This window comes from Aedes aegypti, chromosome 1 (genome assembly GCF_002204515.2).
Source record: "Aedes aegypti strain LVP_AGWG chromosome 1, AaegL5.0 Primary Assembly, whole genome shotgun sequence".
NCBI classification, from domain to species: Eukaryota; Metazoa; Arthropoda; class Insecta; order Diptera; family Culicidae; genus Aedes; species Aedes aegypti.
In genome coordinates, this window is record NC_035107.1 from 305,791,868 (window position 1) to 305,804,965 (window position 13,098).

Sequence of the window (13,098 nt, forward strand, 5' to 3'; positions counted from 1 at the left end):
AGATAGGGAGAGATTGAGACATAGAACAAATTTTTAATGAATACTAGATTGAAAAACACTCCGTTGCCAAGAAAGTAATACACAAAAAGACGTCATTTTGCGCTCCTAATTTGTTTTGAATCCCAAAACTTTGGTCTAGTAACCTTTGATATAGATCATATCGACATACGAAAAGAAAATTTAGAACAAAGAATCAACAGAAACACATCGAGATATGGAGATATCGAGATAAGGAGGATATCGAGATATGGAGAGTGAAAATGTATGCAGACTGAAGAGACTTATGAAACCATCGACATAAGGAGAGATATCGAGATGTAGAACATCGAGATGTGGAGAGTCGACTGTATAACGCAACAAGCTCAGAGATACTCTATGTTCTGAGATGTAGAGACCCGTCAAGAGTTTTATTCAGTAATGCTCTCTAATGTCACACAACAATTTTTGAAATTCTTAGCTTGGAAAATCTCTGAACGAACACCACGCTTGTTAAGAACCTACTAACATTTTTTGCTATGGGCTCGGTGGTGTTGATCTCGGTAAATGCTTAAAAATGCCGATATTTATTCTAAATCCATCATTATGCCAAACGACTTTATGCCAAACGGCTTTATGCCAAACGACCTTATGCCAAACGGTTGGTTGGTTGGTTTGACTTTATTAACGAGATTTTTAGCCCTGGGCTAGTTCATCTCGGGACCAACGGCTTTACTTCCCTTCCGAAGGAAGTCGTCACTATAACTTTTTACGTCAGAAGTGACTATGTCGGGGATGGGATTCGATCCCAGGTCCTTGGCGTGAGAGGCGAGTGTTCTAACCACTACACCAGGTCCGTCCCCTATGCCAAACGGGGTACAATCGTGGAAATGCTCAGAAGAACACTAGGCTGAGAAGCAGGCTCTGTCCCAGTGGGGACGTTAGTGCCAAGAAGAAGAAGAAGAAGAAGAAGAAGAAGAAGAAGAAGAAGAAGAAGAAGAAGAAGAAAAAGAAGAAGAAGAAAAATGAACGAACAACCGATGAAAAAGGAAAGCAAAATCACTGATGAACAGATGTTCAGCTCAAATAACAGTACTGGTTATAACAATACTGATACTGCATTTCAACGTCTATTTACCACAATCTATGCAAACCTAATAGACCTTTAACAAGAATGATTAGATTGGTCGAATATAGTTCGAAAGAACAATTGACGCTATGGTAAAATTATAGATAAAAATGTTTGAAGACACATAAACTACCATTGATATAACAGTGCAGTTCAAAAGATTAGCTGCGAATCACAATCGGAAAATATGTCAGCTAAAATTCCTAAAATGACTTCAAAAAATCGAAAAAACAGGAAAAAGGGTTTTTGGAGTGTCAGCTCATTAGGCGTACGTAGTTCTAAAGTCTATTGCTAATTGACCCATACATCCAAACGAGAGAGCTCAGGCCATTCAGGACAAACGGCATTCTATATTATGGAATTTTTTTTTCTTACAACTTGTTACTATTACAATTTTTCGGCTTCGCGGCATTAGACATAATGGCCTTCAACTCAACCGCCTGATCTTGAACAATCAACTTTCCCTTGCTCGATATTAAAGGGGATCTTAAGAGACTTCTGGAGCAATTCATGAGCGACGTTCTGGAGGAATATCTGAAGAAACCTCTGTAATCTGGAAACCATGGAATAAGGATGTCAATCAATCGGCCCAATTTGATATGATCAAAAACAAAATGGCTGTCTTAGGATGTTTAGAGATTCTTTCGAAAAAAAATCATTCTTCCAAAAATCTTTCGTTTTTTTTTCAATTTTCTTTTTGACGGTTAAGTGACAAAACGTCTAAAGTAAGAAACGTCGGAGGGACACATAACGTCAAAAACAAGATAATTGGAAGAAAACGTTTTTTTTTAAAGAATGTTTCTATTCCGAAAGAATAAATAATTAATCATGTTCCAAAAGCATATCAAACATATCAAAGGAACATGATGTAAAAATCGCTTTACTTTACTGCTTTCGACAGAATTTCGACGTTTTGACGTTCGACGTTATCTCAGCCAACCATCTTAAGATCATTAGGGAGGCTTCATTTGAATTTTAAACGGAATCTTTAAGTTTGTGTAGAGTAAATCGAGAAATATCAACCCAATACCATGTGATGAAATTTTAAAATTCAATCTAGTCGAGAATTGGAAAGCATGCGATTCACGTGCACTTCTAGCTGAATCAAGGATCACCCCTTCCATTTTCGTAGAAGTTGCAAAATATTCGATCCACCGAACCTAGAATCATTCCTTTTAAACACGTCCACATGGAAAACGACGTCAGCTAACCAACTAAAACGAAGAAACCAAGCCAACGGACTCGCGGCACTCGCTCTCACGCTGATAAGAGCGCCTCGAGCACCGATCGAAGTAGGCGCGGTGGTTATGGGCCGGCCACACACTGCGATGGATACCGAACTGAGACGAAAAGCAGCACCACCTAACAGTCGCAGCTGAAATAAACCCATCCACCCATTGAAGTCGATTCGGCTGTGGAACCATTTCGGTAAACATGGTGGCCTTATCCTGGTTCCCACCGCACACCAGTTTCAGCCGGTGTGTGAGCGTGATAGGTAAGTTTACTCGGTTCTTATTCTTAGTGATAACCATAATGATAAGAGAAATCGAGAAAAATGGACGGGTTCAATTCTAGAGGGTTGGCAGTACTTACCAGTTTGGAGCCCGATGACGAAGGCTGCTCCGTTGGCGATTTGGACTCTTTCCGTTGCTGTTGTTGGTATTCCGCAATCTGTTTGCGCAGTGTTGCAATCTGTCAGGAAGAGAGGGAGGGTAAGCAAAAAATAACATGCGACATGAGTTTCGTTATCGTTTTCAGTCAACTTTAGTTTTACGATCACAGTGAAACCTCTATGAGTCGATATTTCGATTATAGAAACATTTTACGGAGCTACATAATGAAGGATGATGAGTACTTCCTATTGAAACAAAAAAAGCTGTCGAAAACAATCAGCCGGCCAAGTAATAATCAAAAGAGAAAATCGACGAAGAGAAATGGATCATATCAGATACACCCTTATGATACTGAACGCAAGAAATGTCGATTGTAATTTGATTTAGTCTTATGAATTTGCGATGATATACTGCTTCGCGACTAAAAATGGGTAAACCAACGCGCGAAGTTCGATTTTTGACCAACTTCGCCGCGTCGCGAGTCGCTTCGCTATAGAGCGCATCTATGCCCTCCGCCGTGTGCATTATGCGCACTATTGAGAATCGAGCTGCGACGCGGCGAAGTTGGTCAAAAATCGAACTTCGCACGTTGGTTCACCCATTTTTAGTCGCGAAGCAGTATAGTGATGCCAAACACAGATCACATACATCTACATCACGATAAAAAGAAGCAAGGTATTATACTCCGAAAAATGACATTTGGCAGTGACGTCATTCCTATCGCAAACTCGAGCGAGTGCAAAAGAAAGCAAGGCCTGCTCTTCTTTACTATCCTCAAGGCCTCATGCTTGACGATAGGAATGACGACACATGTTTTGATGGAAAATATCTGTTTACACGTGGGAATAGCCTACCTTGTTGTGTCTACCATGCATCTACATATGAATGTAATGTTTAAATCATACTTAAAAAGTCATGGTTACTATGATGATCTCTCGAAACAGCATTCTTAAGCATTGCTGTTCCATCGCTCGATGGCCCTTTCAATATCGCCTCATATAGATTTCACTGTCGAACGATTGCAGGGAGGAGTAATGCGAAGAACACCGGTGGGTGACACGCCGAACCGTATATCGGCGGAAAGCCCAGCAATTTTCCTATTATAATGTGCCAGTAATTGCTATTCTTCAAAGTTTTCAGAGTTGCACAGCGCAACGCTATTCATAATTTCGCATTCTGGTCAAATCGAGGACGCCCATAGCAAACGACCCATTGTTAGAGGGGGGGGGGGCGAGGTAGGAATGCAGGGGGCCAAGCTATTTTCCACCATTACGCACGGAGTGGGAAGCTGGATGGATGGATAGATGGCTTTGTAGGCGGTTGGGGAGAGACGGATGGCGACGACACTCGCCGACCATGCTATATGTGAACCTGTACAAATTTAACGTTGCGCGATAGCAAGTTTTCAGGGGCGTTAGCAGGTTTCAAAAGCCCCAAACACAAAATTCAAAATCTGTTGTATTCTCAATCAGGGTAGAACTTGCAGAACTCATTACCATTAGACGGCGAATCATTATCAAAGCAAGCGAAGAAATGATCCTATCAAAGTTTGCAAGTTGTAACTAGCATGATATAAATAGCCGCCGAGAGCCCAAAAAAACGATGATAGAACCCCTTATTTTCGTTGCTTTGTTGTTAGAGCTAGAGGTTTTGCATCGTCTAAAAATAATCCACAAATAACGTATTGTAATAGTGTCTTCCAACTGTAAAGCGGAGCTGTCTGTTTGGTATGACGCGATTTGGCACGATTTAAAGCTGAAAGCTATTTGGACAGCCAGAGATTGAATACAAGAAATGTGAAGCGATTTGGAGTACTAGATAGATGTATGGAGCACAATAAAGTGATTACTAGAGAGCGAGGAAGATAAAAAAGTGAGGGAAAGCTTGAAGGAGCGAAAGCGAACAAGTGATATAGAAAGAGCAAGAATAGTCTACGAATGTAGCATGGGTCTTACAGATCTTTGAAATTCTCTTTTCTCTCTCTGTGCTCTCTCTCTGCTCTCTATGTTCTCTCTCTCTCTCTCCTCTCTCTCTCTCTCTCTCTCTCTCTCTCTCTCTCTCTCTCTCTCTCTCTCTCTCTCTCTCTCTCTCTCTCTCTCTCTCTCTCTCTCTCTCTCTCTCTCTCTCTCTCTCTCTCTCTCTCTCTGCTCTCTCTCTCTCTCTCTCTCTCTCTCTCTCTCTCTCTCTCTCTCTCTCTCTCTCTCTCTCTCTCTCTCTCTCTCTCTCTCTCTCTCTCTCTCTCTCTCTCTCTCTCTCTCTCTCTCTCTCTCTCTCTCTCTCTCTCTCTCTCTCTCTCTCTCTCTCTCTCTCTCTCTCTCTCTCTCTCTCTCTCTCTCTCTCTCTCTCTCTCTCTCTCTCTCTCTCTCTCTCTCTCTCTCTCTCTCTCTCTCTCTCTCTCTCTCTCTCTCTCTCTCTCTCTCTCTCTCTCTCTCTCTCTCTCTCTCTCTCTCTCTCTCTCTCTCTCTCTCTCTCTCTCTCTCTCTCTCTCTCTCTCTCTCTCTCTCTCTCTCTCTCTCTCTCTCTCTCTCTCTCTCTCTCTCTCTCTCTCTCTCTCTCTCTCTCTCTCTCTCTCTCTCTCTCTCTCTCTCTCTCTCTCTCTCTCTCTCTCTCTCTCTCTCTCTCTCTCTCTCTCTCTCTCTCTCTCTCTCTCTCTCTCTCTGCTCTCTCTCTCTCTGCTCTCTCTTGCTCTCTCTCTCTCTCTGCTCTCTCTCTCTGCTCTCTCTCTCTCTCTGCTCTCTCTCTCTGCTCTCTCTCTCTCTCTGCTCTCTCTCTCTGCTCTCTCTCTCTCTCTGCTCTCTCTCTCTGCTCTCTCTCTCTCTCTGCTCTCTCTCTCTGCTCTGCTCTCTCTCTCTGCTCTCTCTCTCTGCTCTCTCTCTCTCTCTGCTCTCTCTCTCTGCTCTCTCTCTCTCTCTCTGCTCTCTCTCTCTCTCTCTCTGCTCTCTCTCTCTCTCTCTCTCTCTCTCTGCTCTCTCTCTCTCTCTCTCTCTGCTCTCTCTCTCTCTCTCTCTCTCTCTCTCTCTCTCTCTCTCTCTCTCTCTCTCTCTCTCTCTCTCTCTCTCTCTCTCTCTCTCTCTCTCTCTCTCTCTCTCTCTCTCTCTCTCTCTCTCTCTCTCTCTCTCTCTCTCTCTCTCTCTCTCTCTCTCTCTCTCTCTCTCTCTCTCTCTCTCTCTCTCTCTCTCTCTCTCTCTCTCTCTCTCTCTCTCTCTCTGCTCTCTCTCTCTCTCTCTCTCTCTCTCTCTCTGCTCTCTCTCTCTCTCTGCTCTCTCTCTCTCTCTCTGCTCTCTCTCTCTCTCTCTCTCTCTCTCTCTCTCTCTCTCTCTCTCTCTCTCTCTCTCTCTCTCTCTCTCTCTCTCTCTCTCTCTCTCTCTCTCTCTCTGCTCTCTCTTCTCTTTCTGCTCTCTCTTCTCTTTCTGCTCTCTCTTCTCTTTCTGCTCTCTCTTCTCTTTCTGCTCTCTCTTCTCTTTCTGCTCTCTCTTCTCTTTCTGCTCTCTCTTCTCTTTCTGCTCTCTCTTCTCTTTCTGCTCTCTCTTCTCTTTCTGCTCTCTCTTCTCTTTCTGCTCTCTCTTCTCTTTCTGCTCTCTCTTCTCTTTCTGCTCTCTCTTCTCTTTCTGCTCTCTCTTCTCTTTCTGCTCTCTCTTCTCTTTCTGCTCTCTCTTCTCTTTCTGCTCTCTCTTCTCTTTCTGCTCTCTCTTCTCTTTCTGCTCTCTCTTCTCTTTCTGCTCTCTCTTCTCTTTTGCTCTCTCTTCTCTTTCTGCTTTCTGCTCTCTCTTCTCTTTCTGCTCTCTCTTCTCTTTCTGCTCTCTCTTCTCTTTCTGCTCTCTCTTCTCTTTCTGCTCTCTCTACTCTCTCTCTCTCTTCTCTTTCTGCTCTCTCTACTCTCTCTCTCTCTTCTCTTTCTGCTCTCTCTACTCCTTCTGCTATCTCTGCTCTCTCTGCTCTCACTTCTCTCTCTGTTTTCTCTGCACTCTCTGCTCTTTCTGCTCTCTCTGCTAGATCTGCTCTCTGTCTCTGCTCTTTCTCTGCTCTCTCTCTCTGCTCTCTCTCTCTGCTCTCTCTCTGCTCTCTCTCTCTGCTCTCTCTCTCTGCTCTCTCTCTCTGCTCTCTCTCTCTGCTCTCTCTCTCTGCTCTCTCTCTCTGCTCTCTCTGCACTCTCTGCTCTTTTTGTTCCCTCTGCTCTCTCTGCTAAATCTGCTCTCTCTGCTAAATTTGCTCTCTCTGCTCTCTCGGTCTCTGCTCTCTCTCTGCTCTCTCATGCTCTCTCAGAGGTTCCAAGCAGTCTCTAAAAATTTGGTATAAATCGTCACGTTTTTAGAGATTCCCTTCTCTCGAAATTGATTGGCGAACCAAGATTTTTGATACTCGATTTTCGTTTCTCTACTTCTCCTAGCATTTCTTCAGATATCTTGCTCTCCCTAGATCTTACGTCTTTCCTGAATCTCTTGCCTTTTCCTAGTTTTCTTGCCTTTCCTACAACTTTTATCTTTCCTAGATCCTTGCCATTCCTAGATCTCTTTTATTTGCTAGATCTCTTGCCTTTCCTTGATCGCTTGCTTATCCTAGAACTTTTAATTTTCATAGTTGTCTTGCCTTTTCTAGATCTCTTGCCTTCCCTAGATTTCGTGCCTATCCTAGAACACTAGCGTTCTCTAGATCTATTGTCTTTCCTAGAACTTTTTTATTTCCTAGATCTCTGTCTTTCCTAGATCTTTTACTTTTCCTAGTTCTTTTGTCTATCTTAGATATTTTTCCTATCCTAGAACTCTTGCATTTCCTTGATTTGCCTTTCATAGATCTCTTTCGTTTCGTAGGTCTCTTGCCTTTCCTAGATGTCTTTTATTAGATCTTGTATTTCATAGTTCTCTTCAATTTCCTAGATCTCTTGCCTATCCTAAAACTCTTACTTTTAATAGATCTCTAGTCCTCTCTAGATTTCTAGCTTTCTTTGGATCTTTTGCTCTCTCCTCTTACACTATTCTTGTAGTCTTTTAGTAGTCTAGTCTTTAAGTGTTGTAGTCTTTTAGTCTTCTAGTCTTCTAGTCTTCTAATCGTGTAGTCCTCTAGTCTTCTGGTTTTCTAGTTTTTTAGTCTTCTAGTCTTCTAGTGTTCTAGTCTTCTAGTCTTCTAGTCTTGTAGACTTCTAGGCTTCCAGTCTTTTAGACTTCTATTCTGTTCTATTATATTCTATCTTTACTCTCTTTCTCTGTTTTCTTTACTCTATTTCTCTAAATATTTTGCTCTCTTTCTCTCAATCTTTGATCTCTTACTTCAAATCTTTTGCTCTCTTTCTCTAAATTCGTTGCTCTCTTTCTCTAAATCTCTTGCTCTCTCTCTCTTTAAATCTTTCGCTCTCTTACTCTTAATCGTTTGCTCTCTTTCACTAAATCTGTTGCTCTCTTACTCTAAATCTATTGCTCTCTTTCGCTACATCATTTGCTCTTTTACTCTAAATATTTTGCTCTCTTTCTCTAAATTTATTGCTCTTCTTCTCTCAATATTTGCTCTCTTACTTCAAATCTATTGCTCTCCTTCTCTAAATTCGTTGCTCTCTATATCTAAATCTTTTGCTCTCTTACTTTAAACCTTTTGTTCTCTTACTCTCAATCTTTGCTCTCTTACTCTAAACCTTTTGCTTTTGGTCTTCAAATCTTGTGCTCTCTTATTCCAAATCTTTTGCTCTCTTTCTCTTAATCTTTTGCTCTCTTCATCTAAATCTTTTGCTCTCTTACTCTAAATCTTTCGCTCTCTTACTCCAAATCTTTTGCTCTCTTTCTCTGCATGTATTGCTCTTTTCCTCTAAATCCTTTGGTTTTTTTCTCTAAATCTTTTGCTCTCTTCAGATCTCTTGCTTTCTTCAGATCTCTTATTAAGATTCTTTCGCTGTTTCGTTGTCTCTCTAGATTATTCTTTCTCTATCTATCACTTTCGCTCCTTTTGTTGCTCGGTCTAGCTTTCTTGCTCTTGCTGTCTCACTGTTGATCACTTTTTGGTCCTCTAAATAGCTATCTAATCTTATCTAAATTGCTTCATTTTGCTCTTAACCGGTTTCAGCATTGCTTCATTTTGCTCTTAACCGGTTAACAGCATTCTGCTCAAAATCTTGCCAAATTGCTGGCTAGTGCCAAGTAGAATAAATACTTCATATTCATTACTTTTAAAACCTCAACAATCTTAGAGGAACCATTCAAGTTTCTGTATTAAATTTGTCGACGAAAAGAGCTGCTCTCTGCTCTTTTTTGTTCTCTGCTTTCTTTTGTTTTCTGCTCTTTGCTCTCTTTTGTTCTCTGCTCTCTGCTCTCTTTTGTTCTCTGCTATCTGCTCTTACTGCTTGTTCTTTTCCTCCAAATCTTTCGTTCTCTTCCTCTGAATCTTCTGTTCTCTTCCTCTAAATTTTTTGTTCTCTTCCTCTATATCTTTCGTTCTCTTCATCTAAATCACTTGTTTGTTTTTTTCCCAAATCTTTTGTTCTCTTCCTCTAAATCTTTTGTTTTTTTCCTCTAAATCTTTTGCTTTCTTTCTCTAAATCTATTGCTCTCTTTTCCTAAATCCAATTAAGATTCCGAAAGCACTTAGACTTGGATTAAGGATTGACTAATATTAAAAAAAAATATGTCTCGTGCGCATCGTACCTTCGTGCTGTGCGTACACGAATTCTCTCTGCTCTTGGAAGTTTTCTTAAAAACTACCTAAAGCAATAAAACAGTACTTTTCAGTGCTACAAAAACAGTACTTTTCAGTGCTAAAATTAAAAACGGTACTTTTCAGTGCTACTTAAACAGTACTTTTCAGTACTATTTTTTCTACTATTGATCCCTTTACGATCCTTGTTTGGACCCGTGCCTTCGATTTTTCGTTGGACCCGTTGGCGAAAGCTAGCGGTGGTAATCCTTCTTGGACACCGTCTTGGGAAAAAACCTTTCGAAGGTCACGTCTTCTTTCGTTTATTAATTAAACATGGTATCAACAACTAAAAAAGGAAGGGTGAATCTCTGAATTCACTACTTCCTTCCAAAAAAGTGGGTTTTAAAACTGTCACTACACGTGGCAAGAATGGAAGAAAGGACATTTCCCCGGAATGCGAACTTTCTTCCAAGGGTGAAATTAATAATTGTATCGAAATGAGCAATCAGTTCGATGCTCTAGACAAATTTTCCGAACACCAAATCGAAGCAGCCTCTAGCCCAGGCTCTTTGATTCAAGTGAGGAAGCAAAGAGTGCCGCCGATCGTGGTCAGTTGTTCCGAATTTGCGGGATTTAGGCAGGAGATCTTGAACTCCATTAGGGGAATCAAGGTTTCCTTCCAAATCGCAAAGAAAGGAGACTGTCGCGTTTTGCCGGAAACTCTTAAAGATCGTGAGCTTCTTCTCAAACATCTTGAAGAGAAGAAGCACAAATTTTTTACTTATGACGACAAAACTGAACGTTTGTTCAAAGTTGTCTTGAAAGGTCTCTCAAGTGACTATAAATCACCTGAAGAGATCAAAAATGGAATAAATGATTTACTTGGATTTTCCCCAGTCCAAGTAATCATTATGAAAAAGAGAACCCAATCTGGCATTGTTCGGAAAGGGCTTTCTCAAGAATTTTATTTAGTTCACTTTAACAAAAAAGAACTAAATAATATTAAAGCTTTAGAAAAAGCAAAACTTTTGTTTGATGTCCGTGTGACATGGGAACATTTCCAGAAACCTGGAGGAAATTACCAGAACCCCACTCAGTGCCGTCGGTGCCAAAAGTGGGGTCATGGTACAAAAAATTGTCGCATGGATGCTAAATGCATGATTTGCGGAGGTTCTTCTCACGCCAAAGACGTCTGTCCAGTGAAGGAAGATACCACCAAATTCATATGTTGTAATTGCGGGGCTAACCATAAGTCCAATTTTTGGAATTGTCCTTCACGCAAAAAGGTCATTGAGGCTCGTGCCAGGCAGATGAAAGATAATATCCGTTACGATAACGGTCGTTTCCGGAATTTGCCTGGTAGAGTATCGAACAATGCTCATTTTTCAGTTAACGATCGCTTGATCATGAATCATACCCATCAGGAAGATCATAATCATGCTCATTCACAAACTAATTTTAATCCGTCGGGTAGCCGTTCGAATCTTTCTATTTCGAATGTATCTACCCACGGTAAATCCTTTGCCGATATCGTAGCAGGAAATTCGAACTCCTCCCCTGTTGGATCCATGGCAGGGTGGCCACCAAATGTTCATTTTGAAATTCCCGCTTTTTTCCCGGTTTTCCCGGTATAATTTCCAAAATTTTCCCGGTTTTTAATTAAGGAGCCTGAACGTAAAAAGATATTCCTTTGATCGGTTTTTCAATTGAATACACCAAAAATTTTATTTCAAACTTTTCAACGGTATTTTTCCGTCCAATAAGAAAAAAAAATCGTTGAAGACTGCCTTGTATTTTTTGGCTCTCGCACAATTAGTATGGAATGACAAATTGTTTTCTTGAAGGATTTCCCAAAAATATTTTCACTCAAACACGTCGGAGACCCTAAAGAAAACAAAAGTGAAAGAATAATTCAAAAAAATCGTCCCGTTCTTAAGCCAACTCGTGACATACAAACACCATTCTATTTCCATTTACATGACTAGATATGCCATTTTTGTTCCCTATTACCTAATTTTCAATCTTACTTTTTTTTCTTCATAAAAATGAAACAAAGCCACACTAAACTATGAAAATAATGAATCCAATATGTTACTTTATGCAAGAAGTTTTAATATCTGATTCAAAACTTTGAGTCAAATAGGATAAAAAAAAATAGCCCTGATAGTAAGAGATAAAAAACATAAAATATTTCAAAACATAACCAACCAACTTTAGTGTAGAAAACTAGACTGTTTCAACAAGAAAATTTAAAAGTTATTTGTCCGAGATAACAGATGCTTAAGGTGAAACATCTCAGAATCCAAAGATGGCCGTCACAATGGCCGACTAGTGCACCTACTCGCGTTTTCAAAGGCACTAAACTGGCGAAATAGTTGGCAAATATTTCTAATATTCTTATTTTAAGCTTTCTGCTAGTGCACAAAGCTAGAATAAAAAGTTCACTGTTGCTGGATGCTTTCCTTTGAAGTTTCAGTGCAATCTTAGAAATTGATTCCAAACTGTTTCACCTTAATGGCAACTATATCAACTTTCTACAACTTATGTTTGATGATTTATAGATTTATAGCTTGAAGATGTTCTTTCAAAATTGTTTTCCCGGTGACCATCTCAAATTCCCGTTTTTTCCCGTCTTTTTCCCGGTGGATTCAAATTCCCGTCTTTTTCCCGCTTTTCCCGTTTTTCCCGGTTCGGTGGCCACCCTGCATGGGTACCCATTCTACTAGTTTCAAATCAAATGGAAAAAACCCTACCGCCACAGGTAACTCCGCTTCTTCGTCTACCGAAAATTCCAATGGGAAATCACATGACATGTCTGCCTCTGATTTTAATTTTATAACTGAACAATTGAATCTAATGATTGATGCAATGTTCAAAGCCACCACTATGACTGAAGCAGTCCAAGTAGGTGTAAAATTTACAAATCAAATTGTTATTGGATTACGTTTTTCTAATGGATCCAAATAATAATTTAAATATTTTAAATTGGAATGCTCGTTCTCTGAATGGTAAAGAGGACGAGCTGTTTAATTTTCTTACGGTTAATAACGTGCATATAGCAGTTATTACCGAAACGTATTTAAAACCTGGATCTAAACTCAAAAGAGATCCTAACTTTTTTGTTTATCGTAATGATCGACTTGATGGGGCATGTGGGGGAGTTGCAATCATCATTCATAGGCGTATAAAACATCAACTGTTTTCATCATTTGAAACTAAAGTTTTTGAAACTTTAGGTGTTTCTGTTGAAACAGTTTGGTAAATATACTTTCATAGCTGCCTATTTGCCTTTTCAATGCTCTGGGCAACAAGTTAATTTGCTCCAAACTGACTTGCGTAAATTGACTCGCAATAAGTCAAAATTCTTTGTCATTGGTGACTTTAATGCCAAACATCGGTCATGGAATAATTCTCAAAGTAATTCCAACGGCAGAATTTTATTTGATGAGTGCTCTTCAGGATATTTCTCAATTCAATACCCTGATAGCCCCACATGTTTTTCCTCTTCTAGAAATCCATCTACGATTGATTTGGTCTTAACCGACTCTAGTCATCTTTGTAGCCAAATGATTACTCATGCTGATTTTGATTCTGATCATGTCCCTGTTACATTTCAAATATCCCAAGAAGCCATTCTCAATCCTATCAGCTCCACTTTCAATTATTTACGAGCCGACTGGAATATATATAAAACGTATGTTGACTCCAATCTTGATGTTAACATTTCTTTAGAAACTAAACTTGATATTGACAATGCTCTTG

At 40.1% G+C, this 13,098-nt stretch overlaps 1 protein-coding gene across 1 annotated transcript in view; it reads right to left on the minus strand.

The window, feature by feature from the left end:
* The window catches only part of LOC5576139 (thyroid receptor-interacting protein 11), a 218,849-nt gene that overhangs the window by 179,805 nt on the left and 25,946 nt on the right, over window positions 1-13,098 (minus strand). Inside the window, exon 2 of the mRNA XM_021838431.1 lies at window positions 2,699-2,797. Within this exon, the coding sequence (XP_021694123.1) occupies window positions 2,699-2,797 (99 nt within the window). The remainder of the gene's footprint in view (window positions 1-2,698; window positions 2,798-13,098) is intronic.